Genomic DNA, 21272 nt, shown 5'->3' on the forward strand with positions numbered 1-21272 from the left:
CCTTTACTTAAAAAAAAGTCTGTGATTGAACCTTGCAACCAAAAACCTTCTTCACCTTCTGTTCTGACTTCCAAAATGCTGCCTGGCTGCTAGAAAAAAAATTGCTGCAAAATCACAAAAACACTAAATACCTCACAAAAGAAGTTAATTGGAAAGACAACTCTTTACACAAAGGGGCCAAAAAACACTGCAATATTTTCCATCAGACACCCAGCAAAATGAAAAAAGTGCTATAACAGGAATGCAGAATGTGACCTATTAGGAGGCCCAGAGGGTGAATGCTACATAATGCAGAAAGGGGAGAAGATCAGTGAAGAGAAGAAGGAAATTGGAAGAGTATCCATCACCGGGACTTGAACTCCTCACCTCAGACCTCCTACACTTCTTGACTTCACAGGGAACGCTAGCAGGGACTTGCTGTTTATTTGCTTTCAGACACACAGGGAGGTAGAAGGCAAGTGAGAGCTGCCGGGAGCAGGGCCAAGCACCACACAAGCAAAGTGACATGCTTTAGTGGCTATGCCATCCCAGGTATTAAATACGGAAGGCTCCTTGGTAACAGCATGACAGGGGGGAGCGGAAGAATTCTATCACCCCTTTCTACTCTGCCTGTAGGCATGAAATGCATGTTGGAAAAGAATATTTCCATATTGCTCCATCCAGCTGCTGGGTGCTATTCTAGGTGTCACACCCAACACAGACTTCACACAGCACGAGGAGCAGCAGCTCTGCATAAGTGATTATTTCCTTTTACTGTAACGCCAGGGTGGTCTGTTATAGAAGCACTGGCTCCAATGTAAGATCCCTACACCAACACATAAGCCTTCCCCTGTATGGACCTGTTCTTGTGCTTGATATATCAGCTTGCATATACATGGGCCACTGTACTTAACAAATCATATTGCTTATACCCAAAGTACCCAAAATATACACCAGTGGGAAACATATTTCTTTCTACTGGCAGGGGCACAAAGACCATTCTAATATTAACTCTCTTCCCTGGAACATAAAGATACACTATATGAGGGCATGGGATGAAGTCCTACTCTCACTGTCAGTTTCTGAACATGCTGGAGGATACTGAAGTGGAAGCACAGTAACTGCCACTTTAAGTGGTCTGGAAACTCCCTGAAAGACCCTGCATGAAGGAAGGAACACTTCAACATGAGAGATGGAATCTCGCCACTACATTTTCACTTATGGCATTCTAATCAAGAGAAGATTTCTGCTAAGGTTATAAACTGCTTATTAGTTATTATGACGATGATTTACTTAATGCTCATCAAAATCCAAAATGGTGAGACTTAGGCCCAAATTAGGGTTTCCAGCTGGCTGGTATTTCACTGCAGTAAAACAGCAGCCAAGGCTTTTATTACAAATATCAGCAATTTATTTGCAGGTAAATCTTTAACTACCTGTAGTTCATCCCTTAATTCCAGTTTCCAGATAAGCCCCTTTTTCCCTACAAAATTACTGCTTGATTAACTCCAGTACATCACCACCACCATTTTCCCTTTAGATCACCACCCAGGCATGATTTTACATTTTATATTTATTATCCTAGCATAAAATGAACACAGTTACTGGTGTCTGCCTTAGTGTTGCTCATAAAGGTTGTATTAGTTTGCTTTTTAAAATTTCATGTTACACTTTAGTGTAGAGTGAGTAAAAAAAACTAAAAGCTACCTGAAATAACTGCTAGGGGGTGCATAGCTTATATTATGCTTCTTTCAAGCATGCAGCGGAAAATGCTATCTATATAAAAACATATCAATTGTGAGATTTAGTATTTTTATTCACTATCTTTGTATTTAGACCAACTTCTCCTAACATTCCAGTTTGATTTATTAGTTGCTAAGTGGTTGTTACAGTAACATAAACCAGCAACCAATTAGCTGTTAAAATTTCCAACCAGTAAAGCTGCAAAAAAACAAAACAAAACACTTCATATATTCAAATTTCCAACTAGACTGAATTTGTGGTCTTTAAATAACTATGATTGAGAATGCTAGGTAAACTACCAATATAAATATATTGCTGTTTGACTATAGGTGAAGTCATTAATGATTCAGTTATTGCGACTAACTCACCTTTTCAAAACTATGGGTTATTCCTAATACCTGGTCTGTTGCAGCCTCCGAGGCCTAGGGATGGACAGGAACTATGGATATGTGGGCAATATTGCTGTAATAGGAAGTTCAGGATTATGCCCATTAGACTACAAGCAATAGTCCAACTGTATATAAATAATATTATTTACCAGTCAGCCAACCACACAAGCCAAAATCCGTGTACTGTCCTCACCCATTAAGGTGGCCATACACGAAATTATGGAAAGATTGTTTGTACCCTCCACTGAGGTTCAGGGCTGAATCATCAGATATGGAGGTAGAAACAATAAGAATTCTACCCCTATCTGACGATACAGCACTAAACACAGCTTTTGCTCAGCTGCCTTCAGCAGCCCCTGATCAAAATCTTTTGTCTCACCTGATTGATGAGATGACAGATATTCAAGGCTGTGGCGATATCGGTTGCCTTGTCAATATGAGGTTTCGTACGATATGCAGTGAATGTATGGCCAGCTTTAGGATACATTATTTGGTACATTTAAACAATAATAGCGTAATGTTCTCTTTCTGTTTGTCATATACAGTGAGGAACATAAGTATTTGAACACCCTGCGATTTTGAAAGTTCTCCCACTTATGTGCAGCAGTGCAATACAAATACATTCTTTAAAAATCATACAATGTGATTTCCTTTATTTTTTTTTTAAAGCTGCCTCTCACAGTGGGAATGCACCTACAAGGTGAATTTTAGACCCCTCCATGAGTGGGAGAACTTGCAAAATTACAGGGTGTTCAAATACTTATGTTCCTCACTTTATGTGTGGTCATAAGAAGGCAACATTGTTCTGGTGTCAACTAATTTAATAGACATGATTATTGCAATAACATCCTTGACCTGGTTTCATTTTTATGTTCATTTAGTCACCACCTTCGAGGAAAGTATTTAGGTTACAATACATTTACTAACAGTGATAAAACATATGTAGAAGTTGTACAAAGTGTTATGGGCTAAACATACAGAGAAGTGTTATGGACTAAGGCAAACAAGTTGCTGTTACATAAGCTACTTAGAAAGTGGTCTGCTGAGCTAAGTGATCTCTAGATACCACCTGGCATAAGGATGCTCAGACAGTCATATGGCTAATTGATCCCAGTGGTTGGCCTAACCTGACCAAATCAGGCTTCCCAGTGTGTCATGTGTCTGGTTCCATCCACAGCAAACTAGCAGGTACTTTAAAAAAATATGAAGTTGCCCCATGCCCATGACATGAGGCAAATTATATAGGGCACAGTGTCTGTGTAAATAGTTGATATTGCCATCCGCTCACACATAAAGGAATCGGTCTGCAAGACTAAAATGTCAGCATTAGATCTATGGCAAAGTGTAAGAATACACAGAAAGCAAGGTTTATGCAAAGAATTTAAGAAGTACATTACAGATGATAAATGAAGTCTTGGGTGAGGCAAAAGCGTTTCCTGTGCTTCTGAGTAATATTGACAGTACAGAGGATAAACAGAATGAATCCCTGCAGGTAAATCAATTGTTTAACTATCAGTGTCAGACTCAAACAACTGAGACTGATATACCCAGGAGACTTCCCACTAGATTCTCTCTGAAAATGAAATGTGAGGTTTCAGGGGCCATATTATTACACATTTTATGTACTGAACATAAATGACTTTTAGCAATGATCCTAACACTCCTCCACATCGCTGCAGTCTTATTTCTGAGACTAGAGTGCAATAAATAAATGCAGAATGACTCTCATAAAGAACCCCTAAACTAGAAAATTCTCATTTACCAAAACTTAGATCATTGAGACATCTAGACTGGGCAGTTTAGAAAAAAATAGACCTTGAGAAGTGTTTACAGAAAATCTGATAGAAAAAGCAGTAATTTTATTCTAAAAATATTTCAGCAGAAATAAACATATATATTGTGAGTGTACTAAAAATGCTCAGTGTGTAATTAAACACCTCACACAGAAAGTAACATGCTGAGGCTCCATATGTGAAGGCCAGGTGTACAATACCCAGAATCCTTCTGTACTTCTGCAGCAGTTGAGAAGCCTTTATTGTATTCAGTAATATAATTAGATACTGTTTACTACAGCTGCCACAAGAAGCAATCAATCAAAATGCTACGCGTGGCCTAACCCTTACAGGGAAATACAGGCAAAGGATCAGTAAACCTGTTACCCAGAATGATCAGAAATCTTTCAGTACCATTTTCCACAGCTCGCCTATGCTATTTAAACAATTACCCATTTCTGACTGACTTTTCTTTTCTCTGTAATAACAATCAAGCACCTTGTACATGCCAGTAACTACACTAGAATAAATCCATGTTAACAGCAACACAATGTTTTAGTGTTTACAGGTCTTTATGTATGGTGTTCCATTTTATGCAAAGACTATATATGGAAAACTCTTGGCCCCAAGCATTACCTAAAACATTCAATGCCTCTAATATTTCCACATTAAGCACTTATCTTCCATTTTAAGAAGACAGCAGTTAGCAGAGCACAGATGCACAAAACGTAATCGGCTTCTTGCCAATTATAATGACAAGCTAACAATGTGTGTTTTGCAGGGTTATTCATGGTGAGTACAACAATAGTATATTTATGCAGGGCGGATGCATCAACTAAGAATTCCACCAAAACATCAGCTGTACGTTAACGCTGAATCCTCAGATCGGGGTAGATTTTATATTGTTTCTACCTGCATATCTGACGATTCAGCTCTTAACAGTGGAGTGGACGAATGATCCTGGAAAGATCATTATTGTAACATGTATGGCCTCCTTAATGGCAAAGACACGTGACTTTTTAAAAATTTGCACGACTATTCCACACAGCAAACTCCTGCAGGCAGTTAGTCCCAGTGACTTATTCACTAACCTATAGCGGGATAGTTGCAGTGATTAGTCACATTTTAGAAAGTTGGTCGTGGTGACTAATTGCCCCATGTGTCTTCACCCTAAAGCTGGCCATACACGCAGCGATAATACCGTACGAAACCTCATTTTGTACGATATTCGGTGCACGTATGGCAAGTCAGCGAGTCGACCGGTATCGCAGGAGGCTGCTGATATCGGTCGACTCGCCGATCGGCCAGGTCAAAACATTTTGATCGGGCGCCATAGAAGGCGCCTGAGCAAAATCTGCCGTCAGGGCTGAATCGGCAGAAGGAGGTAGAAATCCTATTGTTTCTACCTCCTTATCTGCCATTTCAGCCCTGAATGGTTAGTGGCGGGTCTGACGATCTTTTGTGCGACCGATGGTCGCACGAAAGATCGCAGATCGCCACGTGTGTGGCCACCTTAAGAGGTATGGAACACAGGTTATTCACCTAACCACCACAGATCGTTTTCCACTGACATAAATGGAAGAGCCAGAGATAACACAATGCCTGTTGTTACCATACATACAGTGTACATGATGCTTCCTAATGATTTATATTTAAGGGCTAAGACACATGTGGCGACTAAATCGCTGTGTATCTTCCCCCTACAACATAATTAAATTAATCAATAGCCTGTAATAAACAAAATAAAATGATCAATAAAAAAAAGTTGCCTAACCATCCCTTCTAATGAGGCAAACAATACTGTACCATCCACTCATAGGAAGAGAATGCAATGTTGTATGCACAAAGCATATACCCTTTAGTTAGACTGAGAGTTAACATTTATTTTCTTGCAGTTACGTTCATATTCTGGCTCTTACCGGGTTGAGGAGAACGGTCAGGAAAAGTTCACCACCACGGATGGATTTGTCAAGTTCTTTGGAGCCACCAGGGTATTCGTTGTAAAATATGGTGTGAGTGAAAAGCCCACAAGTCTGTCGTGGTAAAACCTATGAACAGAGATGCTTTAGAATAATGCTTCAGAAAATGCATCACCATTTCTGCAAAAAATTCTGCATGTTTAGTTGGATATACTTTTCTTTCCCTTTATATGCTTCAGGATTCTGAGGGGTTGTCCTCCTTTAAAATAACTTTTAGAATGGTATAGATTGGCTAATTCTAAGCAACTTTTCGATTTCATTGTTTATTTATTTTTTTTTTTATTAAATTGCCTTCTTCTGCCTCTTTCCAGCTTTTAAATGGAGGTCACTGACCCAGAAGCCAAAAATCTATTGCTCTGTGAGGCTACAATTTTATTATTACATTTTGTTACTTACCTTTCTATTCAGGCTATCACCTATTAATATTCTAGTCTCTCATTCAAATCAAAGTGTGGTTGTTAGAGTAATTTGGAAATTTGGACCCTAGGAACCAGATAGCTGCTGAAATTCTAAACTGGAGAGCTGCTACATAAAAAAGCTAATTAAAATACCACAAATAAAAATGAAAACCAATTGCAGAATAGCACTCTATATTATACTAAAAGTTAAGTTGAAGATGAACAATCCCTTTAATGAAAAAACAAACACGCCATAAAGCTGAATAGATGGGAATTTGTGTATGGAACAGATTAAAGATGTCACCAGACACCAGAGGAGAAAGCGAACAAGATAAAACACACTCAAGGAGAACATTTTTACAATGTCTTTAGTATTAATAAGAGTACATAGTGGGCACCCTGTATGCAAACAGCTAGTATATACATTTATGGGATCTATTATCAGAAATAAGACACTTGTAACTTGTACTGGATGGTAACTAAGCCATATACATTTGTACTCGTGGCAAAGGATCCTATTGGGTTTATTTAATGTTTTAACATATGGTAACCCAAATTACCAATGGAAAACCTCAGATCAAAAGGATGCCAGATAACAGATCCATATTAATGAGCTAAATTCAGGAATCAGGTGAGTTCAAATATTTCAGGGTAAGTTTATTCATTTTCACATTTATCACAAACATTATGCATAAAAATCATGACCCCCTTTATTTTCTATGGTTCATTATTCAGCCAAATCTTGTGAGGATTTGGTAATGTGTTGAATCCAAAATATTATAGATGCAACTCATCCTGAATATATATGAGTAAAATCATTGTATTTATGCTTATGCATTTGGTCCCTGAGGAAGGGCACAGCAGTACACAAACATATACACACACATACATCAATACACAAGAGCCATGAATATTCTGTAAATTATATCCTTATAAACATTGCTTAGAGATGTCATTAGTTCTAAATGGTGTTTAATGATACAATGTAAAGATTGTAATACAAAAGTTTTGGGCTGTGACTCACTGAAACTTGTGTATTACAATAAATAATGACCCCCTGATGTAAAATATGAGGTTATTAGAAGTCCCCTCATCTTTGGTCTTGGGACTTTATGTAAGGGATACCCAACCTTTTCTTACCTGTGAGCCACATTCAAACGTAATAAAAGTTGGAGAGCAACACAAGCATGCAAAAAGGTACCAAGGGTGCAAAATACGGGCTGTGATTGGTTATTGGTAGCCCCTATGTGGACAGGCAGCTTACAGGAGGCTCTGTTTGGCAGTACACATGGTTTTATGCAACTAAAACTTGCCTTCAAGAAAGACATTTAAAAATAAGCCATGCCTCGAGGCCTCTGGGAGCAATATCCAATGGGTTGGTGAGCAACATTTTGCTCGCAAGCCTCTAGTTGGGGATCACTGCTTTATATGGCCATGCAACTCGATTTAACGTATACTATTAAACTAACAAAAAAGAAGGTAGAGTAATAAAGTACATATAAGTGTGTTTGTTTAATGAAAAATATAAAATTAAAAATAAAAAGCCTGTTTATCTAGTACAATGGCAATAAAGTGAGGAATGCAAAGAAATAATTGCTGTAAGGTATGCCCTCAATGCGTGAAGAGAATAGCATCCTTTATGGATACAGATCCTTGAACAAATGAATTACTGCTTTTAAACAATAAGAGGTGCTTTACGTGTTAAAAGGTCAAGTTTCCTTACCATAATATTGTTGTGAATGAAACCTCTCCGGAAGCGGGCTGGCCTTAAATGTGGATACTCTTCTGTACTGGTTACCTGGATGTTCCATACCGATTTCCAGGCTTCATAGAGTTGGCTGTGGATTGGGTACACACCTGAGTGATGAGGTGCCACAGCATACCCTAAATCTATAGGAATACCATGTTCCTATAAGTAAGCAAACAAAATAAAATTATGCTAAAGGAGTTATGGCATCAGGTGTAACATTGTTAACAAATGAACTACAACTTTACCAAAAACACCAGAAGTGGCATTATGACAGAAATGATGGCTAGATCCATGAAAAAAAAAATCAATTTCATATATTTAACGCAACTACAACACTTATAGCAAAAGGTTGGAAAACAGGGGGCCCTTTAGATATCCACCAAATAATACTAGCAATGGATCCAAGAGTATCAATGGAAAGAATGGCAGCGTGGAATGAAAATAAACAAGAGCAGTACAACAAAATATTGGCACACTGCACCACATATCCAGATACCATAACATCCAACATACCTGACAGTGCATTATATAAGGTTTCTATATTTAAAACAGGGTGATATAATTTTTAACAGACATACCTGGTGTCCATTTAATCTACATACCTTCTTTTTTTCCTGTAACAAAGTTTTACTCTAAATTTTCTACTTATTTTTGTATCCTTTCTCGACTGACTCCTAAACATACAAATTACTAACGATGATAATTTTGTATAATTCAAATGACAAATGTGACTTCAGTCATCATTGTTTCTGGTCAATAAAAAAAAGTTATGAAAAGATACATACATACAATTATGCTGGCAATCAAACATGTGCACCTTTATTTCAAGTTAATCAAAGACAAGCGAAGGTATGAGGGGTGAGCACAAGAAAGCGGACATTGGCTGCATTGCGACAAGACTATACAGACCCCCAGCTAAGATAGATTTTGGTGGGAGCATTTGTCACTTTGCATTCATTTGTATGTTACAAGAACCTTGTGCATTGTAATCGAAAACAAAAGCAAGGGGGAAAAAAAAGGACACTTCTCCAATTACTTCTGGTACTTATAAAGTTGTTTTCAAGAAGTAACTCAAGGTCATAGCTGTTCCATAACTTTGCAATTGCCAATATATCTGAGGGTTGTTGGGAACGTGCCTTGTTAAAGCACAGGGCCAAGTGTTTACTTTCTTAAAAGAAAGTGCTGGTTTAATAAACTCCACCGCTCCATTGTTAGGTCAGGTTCACAGTGACTAATTTGTTCATGTGTGGTCACAGCTCATCAGGGGTAGTAAGGTCTTTAGGTCTTTATTACAGTTCCACATCGCTAGGCTGGAAACTCACTTTGGAGTCACTCATGTAGAACATGCCATCTGACACACACATACACATGATAAATTGTGGCTTGAATTATGAGCTTACACATCCGGTTTCACTTTTTCTCACCCAATTTTTAAATTAGCCAGCCAGCTTAGGTATACTGATTGTGTGTTTTTTGTGTGCATGGTGAGGTTCTACTTATATAACAAAAAATTTTCCTGTGACTTTGGCAAATCGCAGCACCGCGTATACCATCCCACCGGCGATTTACATTCTAGCCGGTGGGATAGCATTTCTGGAAGATTAGTCGCCTGCGACAAGGGAGATTTGTTGCGCGGCGACTAATCTCCCCGTCTGTCACAACCCTTAGGCTGATGTCCCATGTAGAGATTTAGTCACCTGTGATAGATCTCTGCTACCGCCGGTGACTAATCTCTCCAAAATACCTTTCCACCAGCAACAATATGAATGAGTGGAAAGGCCTACGCATTGCTTCACTTTTCCAAAGTCGCACAAAGTTTCCTCCTGCAGGCAACTTTGCACAACTTCATAAAAGCAAAGCCATACATAGGCCTTTGCACCAGAGATTCATATTATTGCCGACGTAAAGGCATTTTGGAGAGATTAGTCACCCACAGTAGTAGAGACTATCAAAAGGCGACTATATCTCTCCATGAGACAACAGCCTAAGGGGCAGATTTATTATGCAGTGTTAAAAAAAAAAAATTTGCTACACATTGACAGGCTTGCCACATAAGAAAAAGCATAATTTTTTTTAACCACTTTTTCTTAGAGCGACATCAAATTTACAAAGAGCAAGCACTAGAGGGAGTACCAGGCTAATTACCATGGACCAGTGTCAGATGAAGTTAAAGACTGGGCCTGGGATTCTTTCGTGTCACATCTACAAGTGGTGTCCAGTGGCAACTGGTAAAAGGTGTCTAAAGGTGAAAAATAAACTACTGTAGGCCAACATGTCAACTAACACTTGCATGAGAATCTATACTGCAAAATATCTGTGCAACAACTGCAAGCTAAAGGGACATTATTTTTGGGCTACAACCCTATAGATACGTTGGAAAATAACTGGCAGGCTGGAATCATGGTATGGTGTGTCAGCAGGTGCAAAAATTAGGGGATGTGTGCAAATTTTCTGTACTCATGCAAAAGTGCACATGTAATTGGCACATTGCTGCTTAAAGGGTTAGTTTACCTTTAACTTTTTCCAGAAAGGTCTATTCTTAGCTTAACTTTTAAGCTGGTCTTCATTTTTTTATTTTGTATAGTTTTTTTCTTAATTACTGTATATACTCGAGTATAAGCCGATCCGAATATAAGCCGAGGTACCTAATTTTACCTAAGATCCCTGGAAAAACTTATTGACTCGAGTATAAGCCTAGGGTGGGAAGTTTCAATAATCAAATAAATAACAGATAAATAAATAATAGATAATTTTAGGGAAAGAAAAATGCTACAGCAGCAGACAAAAGCAAGTTTGGAAAGGCTAAGGAAGCTGCCATATTAATTATCAAGTACTTGCCATCCTGCTGTGTGCGTACCCCTGTGTACATTCCCCAAGCTGACTAGCAACCACTATGAGTTTTGTGCCTATAATGCCCACAAAATGCCCGAGATAGCCATAGCTTCATACAGGAACATAACAGAGCTTTCTTCTGCTGCCTCTTTCCAGCTTTCACTTGGGTGTCACTGACCCCGGCAGTCCTTTATATATATTATTACTTTCTCCATGGCTGGAATTTTAGATTGTGTCCAGCATAAATAGACAGTTTTCCTTGGCGCTGCCAAGGTTATATTTACTTAGAATGCTAATTATAGTATCAGAACATATGCCTAGCGATGCTGCTCTCAAGAGTAGATTTAGCTTTATATTTTGCTTTTTGTTCATGTATTTTTCAGCTGTAACCAAAAATGGATATCCTAGGACAAGACAAAGGTAGTCGCACCAGTATTACAGTGAGAAGTTTTGGATATAGACCTTTTGTGATCTATTCTTTATTGTTGTTCTTTCGAAAGTTCAGAACATACAGATTTGTCAACACATCTTCTAGAACTTCTATTCAATCCTGTTGATATGGGAGCAGTTTAGTCTGAATTATATGGTCCCTTTACCTAACAGATATGGAATTTGAAGTTATCAGAACTGCAATTAGTCCGTACTTGTAATATAAAGATCAACAATGTACTGCGATTTCTGTAGGGATGGAACCAGCGTGGGTACCTGCCATATTCACCTGTCAAGATAGACATTTACCAATATTTTTATTCAGAAAATGTTTTTACCAGTTATTCTATAGATCATGCCTTCATAATGAACTCCCAGCCAGAGAAGAAATAAGTCAATGTGCAAGGTCAGAATTATTTCTGTGAAAATCCCAATACTAGAAATTTTTGTTTTGTTTCACCATTTCTTTCTTGCTCTAATATTTGGAATACATTCCTGTTACTGGCTGTGAGCATGCCAGCAGCAATGCACTGTTGCCCATAGCAACACAGGAATCAGCAAGACTTCAACTAATGAATACATTTTTAATTTTCCTAAATTGCTTGATGGATAAAATCCTTAATCCTCACTTATGTAAGATGGTTTGTAAGTGAAAAGCATCCTTAAGACTTGGCTTGAAGGGAGCGTTGCAACAATGGCTTGCATGCTGAGCAGACCATAAATGCTGCAAAAGAAACATCTTAGTACAAATAAAAGTTGGTTAATTTGGTGTCTCTTATGGGAGGGGCAGCAATGAAAACATTTCAGCAATATATTTCAACCCCAACCTTGAATGGTTAAAAAGAAAAAAGCTCTTGCTGATCAAACCCACCCACACTGAGGTTTTCCTAATATAGGGTTACCAGGGATCACTTCAAAATCCAGATAAAATGCATGCCATGTTAAAAAAATCCTGGCACATCAGGTTTTTGATTTGTATTTTTTTATCTTTATGTTTTATCCATATATAAATAAATAAATATATAGCTAGAAGGGCTGCATTGATTGCAATTTAATTTAATTGCAACATGAATTTATTAGAAGTGTTCCTGGTAACCTTATCCTAATAAATAACTGCAACTTAGTTCTATATAGCTAGTAACATGAATACCCCCTGTCTACTATTTGCTATATTGTTTTTTGTTGTATAAAAAAAAAAAGTCAGGCTAGGCTTGATCAATCGATCGCGGATAGTTGATGCATCTCCTGATACTTTCCCCGGCATTGCCATATCACCTTTGTTCAAATAACAGGAAGCCAAGTTTTTTACAGGTATTTTCTACTAAAGCACTCAAAATAACAAATGGTTTTCAGGATAGGGCAATTATTGGGGGAGGGTAGAATAGATTTTTTAGTTAAAACTTTTTAGTGTTACTTTTCCTTTAAATGCAATAATATTTTAAAACTATGTTGCGTTTACTAAGGTTCCCTTTCTCTAATAATAAATCTTATTTACAATCAGAAACTATTCAGCTTGAGAGATAGCCGAGTTCACAGTTTTTTATATCACTGTTTTGTATTTAGACTGCACACATCCTGAATTCATTTATCTATAATAAATGGACAAGGAAACAAACTTTACAAGAATTCTTACCAATATTCCCCTCACCCTACCCTTCCCAATTTACCAGTTTTTACTTTCCCTGCAGAGTACAACTTTGTGGCTACCATAATGGATCTTCCAAGCAAGGCATTATAGAAGATCCAAGATAGCAGCAGCAACATTGCAATAGATGGGGAAAGGAAAGCAGTTTTTATATGTATACCAAAAGCAGAAAACTGTAGTGATATGAATGATGGCAGGCTTTTTGAACTCAACAAGGAAGCATTGATTTCTCACATGAGTTTGCAAACTTGAAGATTTAAGAAAATGGTTAGTGTTACACTGGAGTATAATTGCCACTGGTAGAATATGTGAAGAGGTTCGTACTTGGGCAAACTGCTTGTTGAGTTTCATCTGCTCTGCAAGGACGGTGACATTATGGAACAAGTGAGGTTGCATGTGACTCCACATGTGGGGAAACCACCAGAACTCTTTCCTGTGTAGAAGCAACATGTCATCTCCCTCGTCTTCTTCATCTGTGCCTGATGAAAGAGCAGCAGTGGTCAGTAGGTGTTTGTGCAATTGCTGCACAGTATAACTAGCAAAATCTTGATGTTAAAATGAATGTATAACAAGAAGAGCCCTGTCTGCAATTTGCCAAAAGACAACAGGGCAAAGTTTCTTATTTAATCCAGCAGGGCAACTATAAGATCCACATATCTAGCACACAACTGAAATCTGCTTTTTGCGTACTGTGAGTTTCCAAGGATTTCATAATCACATCTGTTATATTTTGCCAACCACAGCTGCTCAAACTATGCATTCAACTGGCAGGAGTTCATGTTCAGCCAGCTATACCCACTATAGCCCAATAAAGAGGGCAGTTTTTACTGAATCAGAATACTGGGTGATGGTACATGGTAGGTTTTGTAGTCTCTGCTAAACCTACTCCCAGCGTGGGGTGACAATATGTTTGAAAATACCTTTGTACTTAAGTCTGAATCCCTGCCAGTAGATGTGAATTCCATAATTGTGCCAAAATTCAGGAAAAGGCAGAATGGCCTTTTTACTGATAGAGATTAAGAATTACTCCCCTACAAAGGTATTTGCGGACATATTGTTGTTGCACTGGAGGAGGTTTACTGCAGGCGCAAAACAACCGATGTGTCATGACCCTAAAACTGCTGTTGAAAAAGAAAAAATGTAACACTGCATCTCTCTGCATTTCTCTGTGGGAGCAGTGACCCATCTTTGCATGAACTGTCCTATGAGTCAGACTTTCAGTAATCTTATCTTGTTCCCAAAATATCTTTTTTTGCTGTTAAAAGAGGTCTTTCAACACCAAACCTTCTTGATTTTATATTGGAAGCATTCAGCCGCCCATAAAATCACAGCCTTTACTTGTATTCTCCAACATGCCAAAGATACAGACTATTTATCATGGTAAACACACTGTATTGAGCATTACTGCTGCCTAGGCAAGTCATTCTATTAAACGTCTCTTTAGTGTGTATCCACCCTTGTTCATGCACACACACACACATTAGTTCACTCTGAGTGTGATTGCACAAATGTGTGTGTCTCTGTGTGTGCATGGATCTGGATAAGCATGTGTGCCAGAGCGTGATAAAAGTGCCAGTAGGCAAAACAGATGTGTTCGCGATTATCTACACAAGTTAACTGGTACACATCAGAGGAACGTTATTGAAAAAACATATTTAAAAATAATGGCTAGAGATAGGAAATTAAGGTTATTTACCCCCAAATCATAGATAATTGCAAACCCATCTGTACATGAGTGAAAATGTTCCTGTAAATATTACACTAGCTGACGTGTAGTGCTGGAATATTTAAACACATACAATGGTTGTAGGTGTTGTGAGGATTGGGGCCCCTGAAAAAACTTGAGGGAACTCTGGCTTCTGAACCAAAATTTTTTCATATCTTACAGACAGCATGCAGGAACTAGATAACCCACAATGCATTGCACTGTGATGTTCCATTCCTTATTAACAGTGTGTGCAGGGAATTGTGGGACTTCGAGGACGCAGGCTGAAGGCAGTCTAATGACTACTGTTACATTTTATTTTTTTGAGTCTCAAAGTAGTCAGCCATATCAACAAAAGAACAGGGAGGCAGGCAGTTAACTGTTCCAAATCATATTACTACAGGTATGGGGCCTGTTATCCAGAATGCTCGGGAGCTGGGGTTTTCCAGATAAGGGATCTTTCTGTAAAATTTGGATCTCCATACCTTACATTTGCTAAAAAAATCATTTAAATATTGAATAAACCCAATAGGCTCGTTTTGCCTCCAATAAGGATTAATTATATTTCAGTTGGGATCAAGTACAAGGTACTGTTTTATAATTACAGAGAAAAAGGAAATCAGTTTTAAAAATTATAATTATTTGCTTATAATGGAGTCTATGGGAGATGGCCTTTCCGTAATCTGGAACTTTTTGGATAAGGGGTTTCCGGATAAGGGATCCCATACCTGTACAGTCAAAATCAAGTAAAGCTGCATATTTTTTAATTAATTTATATTGCAAAGTTGCTTGAAATTACGTTTACTTTTTAAAAAGCTTAACTGGTGTTTGGGTGAAGAAGAAGTAGCCGCTTCCCAAAAAAAGTATTAGTATGACCGCTGTCAGACTTCAGAATTACTATTTCAAAGTATTGCATTAGCTAGAAAATTATGTGCAAATGTTAAACATTGTCATACTTATTTGGGTGTGAATAATCCACGGTGTCAGATGCACAAAGTCTGCCTTGCCACTACCCTACTAGCCCAGCTAAAAACTGGTTTGTTTGCTTTCTTAATTTTGGGGATTTTGTTATGCAGGGCCAGTAAAGCCAAACTATAGCTAAAAAGACAGGCATCCATTATTAAATAATATCATTTATTCACAAACAAATGCAATCCTGAACTGCTTACATATTGCAGTTTCAGATGTTTTTTTGTGGTTTGGTGGCTCAACCACAATTCTAAGATTTCACTTCCGCTAAACAGTCAGAGAAATTATCAGATGCACTGCATCTGCTTAATGTACTCTGCTTATAAGTAGTATTTGATATCCATTTTTTTAAACATGTAGAAAGGAAAAAAAGGCCCAAATTTAAGTGTGCATGGAACATGTCCCTGTTCATATCTGCACTTACAGATATATGAGTGGGAGCTGCCACATTGCTTGACTTAGCACAGGCAATGACAGTAATCCCATTATAGAAAACGCATTGAGCTTTTAGCAGTCTATAGAGAAATCCTCACTCAATAAAAACAATGCAGTTCTCGCTCGTTTTTTTTTTTTTTCAAGTATGTTAAGAGAAGTTCTATGCTCACAGTAACCTATGCCCTCATTCTTTGCTATATAAATATGTGAGAGAATAACAAGAAGAAAATCTTATTATATTAACCCTCTCCCTCTCTCTCTCCTTAAGTCAATTACTCAAGAACATCTGAGTGCATCTGTGATAAGCTTGTGTTGCCAGAGTCATTAGCACTATGCTGACAGCAGGAAGAAGCTAGAAGCCTCTGGCTAAAATAGAATTTAAAATGACTGATTCTACTAAAGATCTTTAGCCCCTATGGCTGCAATACTTTGTAGTCATTACTTTCTGCCACGATAATATTACCTGTGTGATAGAATTTTCCAGAGAAACCCAAGTTGAATGTGAAATTTGGAACAAGTGTTCTCAGCTTGCTCTGAGTGTTCAGCAAGGCCTGGAAAAGAAAAGAAAGCATTACTATCCGAAGTAGTCAGTTCCCAGACCACTATTTGTAAGATATCCAACTTATCACATTATCTGAAACAGTATATGTAATTTCTCCGACATCTGGAAATGGATATTCTGCACAGGTTCCTTTATCCTGCACACTAGTATTTAGAAAAGGGGAAATTAACTTGCTGAGGAAGGGGTAAAGCAACAGAGGCCTAAAATAAAATTGCTGCACAAAGCAAATCACGCCAATTTTACACAGAAAAGTCATCTGGAATCATTACTGACAGATGGAAGGGTAAGAAAAAAGCTAAGTAGTGCTGGATTGCATCTCTTAATAGCAAATGAACCCATAACAACGCAGTCTTTGAAATGTGACTCATTTAAAGCACAAACAGTATTTTAGATTTCAAGGTGTAATGTATACACACACAGAGCAGATCTCCACTGTGGTAGGAAGGCCTAATATATCAAATTAGTGATAGCCAAATCAAACATTTGTCCATATGCTAAAATAGAGATCTTCTTGACATAATATTTACTAAAGCTGGCCATACACGTGGCGATCTAATGACCATCGGTCGCACGAAACATCGACAGATCCACCACACAGGGTCAGGGCTGAAACAGCAGATAAGGAGGTAGAAACAATAGGATTTCTACCTCCTTCTGCCGATTCAGCCCTGACGGCAGATTTTGGTCAGGCGCCTTCTATGGCTCCCGATCAAAATTTTCTAACCTGGCCGATCAGCAGCTTCCTGCGATATCGGTCGACTCGCCAACATGCCATACACGCACCGAATATCGTACGAAACGAGGTTTCATACGATAGTATCGGTGCGTGTATGGCCAGCTTTAGAGTGATACCGATAGCTTCCAGGGTTATTATTTTGTTCTGCTCGGTTTGTAAGGCAGCTTTGGATTTTGTTCACCAGCCCCATAAGTAGAACTCTCCTGGGCTAACAGCTGGCAAAGAATTAGAGCTGAATTGCCTGATGGGCAAGGCAATGCTGAATATGGCCAGTTTAGTTGGCGCTATGCGGATGGAGTACCACTGTAAACAAAGCCTTCAGCCTATACGAGCGACACAAGCATATATTTCCATGCATGGACTTTAATGAAGAGTCTCATTTCATACATATTTTCTGCCGTTTCCCTTGGACCGATTCGGCAGCTAATCGGCCCGTGTATGTGCAGAACAGAGCGGCCTGGCCGACCGATATCTGGCCTGAAATTGGCCAGATCTCGATCGGCCAGGTTAGAAAATCCGATCGGGGACCGCATCGGCTCGTTGATGCGGTCCCCGAACCGACTGCCCCATAACCATGTAATCCGATCGTTTGGCCCCAGGTCCAAACAATCGAATTATTTTTTTTTTTTAAGTTTCTTGCTACCCGATATCGCCCACCCGTAGGTGGGGATATCGGGTGAAGATCCGCTCGCTTGGCGCCAAGCGAGCGGATCTTATAGTGTATGGGCACCTTAACTTGCAGTGCAGCAGTAAAAAGTGACTGAGTTTTACCAGAGCACAAGTCACATGACTGAGAGCACCTGGGAAACCAAGAATATGTCTAGCCCTATATTTTGAAATAAAATATAACAAAATCTGTTTGCTCTTTTGAAAAATTGATTCCAATACAAGATTCTGCTTTAAAATAAAAGATTCCATACCTGTAGAAGTTTACAAGAATATGGTTGTATTTTGCAAGGCATCCAAACATGCACAAAGTATATAAATGGAATTTAAAATGTTCTGTCAGAACCTACAGCTTCTAAAGAGTTGCAGTGGCATTGCCATGTAAGAGTAAAATTTGCAGAACAATTATTAGTTTCTAGGTATTTTGCAGGAAATGTTTTACAATACCCAAGCATGAAATAAAATATTCCCCCTTCAGGATGCTGGAAGCTATGCTGCAAAAAAAGCAGGAGAATGCAGTAATAATTGTGCCGTAGCAATGTAGAAACTGAGCGAGGCGATATGTGAAGCAGAGCTTTTATTACACCAGCAGTGCTACATTCACATGGAATATAGGAGGGGTAACAACATCAGCTTTATATACAGGATAAAGAGCAACTTTAAAGGAAACTATACCTCCAGAATGAATACCTACATTGTTTGGGGTCTAGTTTTCCTTTAACTGTATTCATATTTGGTGGCTTTCACCACTGAATACATATACGTATAACAAACACACAGACATATAACATCATTGGGCAATGTTCTCGACAGAATGTAAAATGCCAATGCCAAGACATACATACCAGTTGTATTTTAGTATGGTCATTTTAGATATGAATAGATTATACAGGCACTTGGATACACAAATTCTTCCCCCATTTTAAAAAATATAGCAATAACAACAATTTGCAAAGCTTGCTGTTAAAAAAAAAAAAATGATCGAAAAAAAACCCCAAAGAGACAGCAAGTACAAAGTTATAACAATACCAATGTTTAAAATAAATCTTTCAAACTGGATTAGTCCAGTTAAAAGTATTTTATTCATTAAATGTATCTGTTTGAAAATCCTCATCCGAAGGTCATGTCTGATGAAGCGGCCCAGCCTTATTTAGAAACAGATATCCAGCCTCACTGTTCTGTGTCCTAAGAGAAGCATAAATTCTGTTTTTTTCATTAATCCAGCCAAAAGCAACTGTTCTGTGCCAATACCTACTGGAACAGCCGTTCCCTTATCAGAGCCACTTTGTCTTAAACACTAGCAGCCGAATAATGTACAACTCAGACCCGGCCTTGTCCTTAGAGAGAAATAGCCTAGATAGCTAAATATGCCAAGCTGTACACCATGGGCCATTAAATGGAAACATTTGTATAGCTCAACACTGGAAAGCAGTTTCCCACACTAGACATTGTTTAGAATATGTTTATCTTTCATACAAAATGCAAAGTAGAGCATAAAACAAAGGTTCGGATTAACACACTCTCTTAAAAGGAAAGTATATACCCCTTATCAATTTGACCTGAATGAAAAGGGCTTGTTCTGAATATACTTTTGCCTATTGATTTAATTAAGAACTATATATTTTATTTCTGGCACTAAACAAAAAAAATTATCTATTGTCAACTACTTATCTATAATCTATTGTCAACTACTTGGTTCTGCTAAGCAGAGGAAAAGCTGTTAAAACTAAAGGTGGGCATACACAGGCCGATAAAAGCTGTCTTCCAGACCAAGTTTGCAGCTTACTGCCTTGTGTATGGTGGCATCCGAAAGGCCTGCCCCACAGATATCTTGGCGATATCCATCAGGCAGGTTTGATTTTACCATCGGAGCCTCAATAATGAAGGCCAAATGATCGGATCAGCCAGATATTGCCCACCTTAAGGTCAGCATATCTATGAAAGATCCACTTGTTTGGCAATTAAGCTGGGCATACATGTTAAGATCCGCTTATTAGTGAGATTGCCAGTCACATGAGATACCCTACAATAGCGAGCTGCTCAAAGGCTACAACTTTTTTTTTTACCCAAAAGGAAATCAGGAATTCAGAACAAATAACGTTAATTATAAAGGGAGTTTAGTGCAGAAATATATATTTTACAAAAGGCAAACAATTAGGAAAATATGGATTCTTTTTAATTAATAAAATAGGCAGAATGTATTTTCAACACAAGTTCTATGTCTCTTTAACTTCCCAAACTGTCCCTGCATAAAGAGATCTGAAGCCAGACAAAACCTAATAAATGCTGCATACTCTATCACACTGTTGACTTTCACTAGCATTTTCAAAGCAAAGAATTAAGCAGACATTTCCAAAGGTACCTTTGAAAATGACAGAAGGTTGTACAAAAAAGAGCTTTTTTTCTTCTTTACGGTTAGCAGCATGGTCTTTGAATAAGGAGCTGCACTGTATAAATTTGGCTACAAAAAGCCATTTCCTGCAGTGAACAAAATGTTAGGAGTGGAGAAAAAGCAGCATGGAAATGTGCCTGTTTTTAAGATATTGACAAAGAAAAAAACTTAACAATAAATTCATATTTAGACTGATATCATTTGACACTGGCTTATCAAAGTGCTTTTGCAGTCACAACACTTGGTGAAAAGCAACACTGGAACCTCACCTCTGTTTGTTGCCTATCATCCACACACTTTTTAGGTAGTGTATGTTTCAAAAAATGTATGCTCCAAAACGCTAAAATATACATTCCTGTGTGCTTTAAAACACTAAAGCACATTCATAGCTCTAAAAAGTCAAGTTTTTTCCATTTCTCCCCCACAGATTACTTTGGGAAGTGATGACAGGCGGATAGGAGAATTTTAACCGCTGCTGTTTTCTGCCTGATTGCGCCATAGCCGGAATAATGATTCTAATAAGTATCATAAAAAGTCATGGAACACAAAGTGTTTAAATTTAGATTGTAGTTATAGCATCTGCATTTTGCTTAGGGTAGGGTTGCCATGACAACCTAATAGCAGTTCATTTATAGCCCCCAAGCAGTACTTATGCCACTGTACATGTGCTAAAGCAACTAATCTCAATGATTTAGCTAATATTTTTTATTCTGCTACCTTTCAGACACATTTTAGAATGATAATAGAGGCTCATTTAAATAGTGTCAATGGCACTAGATAGTTATAGTTATAAAGAGCACTTATATTTTAAGTTTAGCAGGTCCTTAAAGCCTAAGCCTTTATTCAAGGAGGAGCAGTCTGTGTCTCTCTACAAAGGAGAATTCCCTGCCT

The 21272-nt window shown here is 38.2% G+C and overlaps 1 protein-coding gene across 2 annotated transcripts in view; it reads right to left on the reverse strand.

Annotated features, from left to right (window-relative positions):
- The window catches only part of ndst2 (N-deacetylase/N-sulfotransferase (heparan glucosaminyl) 2), a 92189-nt gene that overhangs the window by 13898 nt on the left and 57019 nt on the right, over positions 1–21272 (reverse strand). For both annotated transcript variants that reach the window (XM_012966246.3, NM_001142818.1), the window contains 4 exon segments: positions 16489–16576; positions 13241–13395; positions 7984–8169; positions 5803–5931 (listed from right to left, as the gene is read on the reverse strand). In XM_012966246.3, the coding sequence (XP_012821700.1) occupies positions 5803–5931; positions 7984–8169; positions 13241–13395; positions 16489–16576 (558 nt within the window).

The sequence above is a fragment of the Xenopus tropicalis genome, chromosome 7, assembly GCF_000004195.4.
Source record: "Xenopus tropicalis strain Nigerian chromosome 7, UCB_Xtro_10.0, whole genome shotgun sequence".
In the NCBI taxonomy this organism is placed as follows: Eukaryota; Metazoa; Chordata; class Amphibia; order Anura; family Pipidae; genus Xenopus; species Xenopus tropicalis.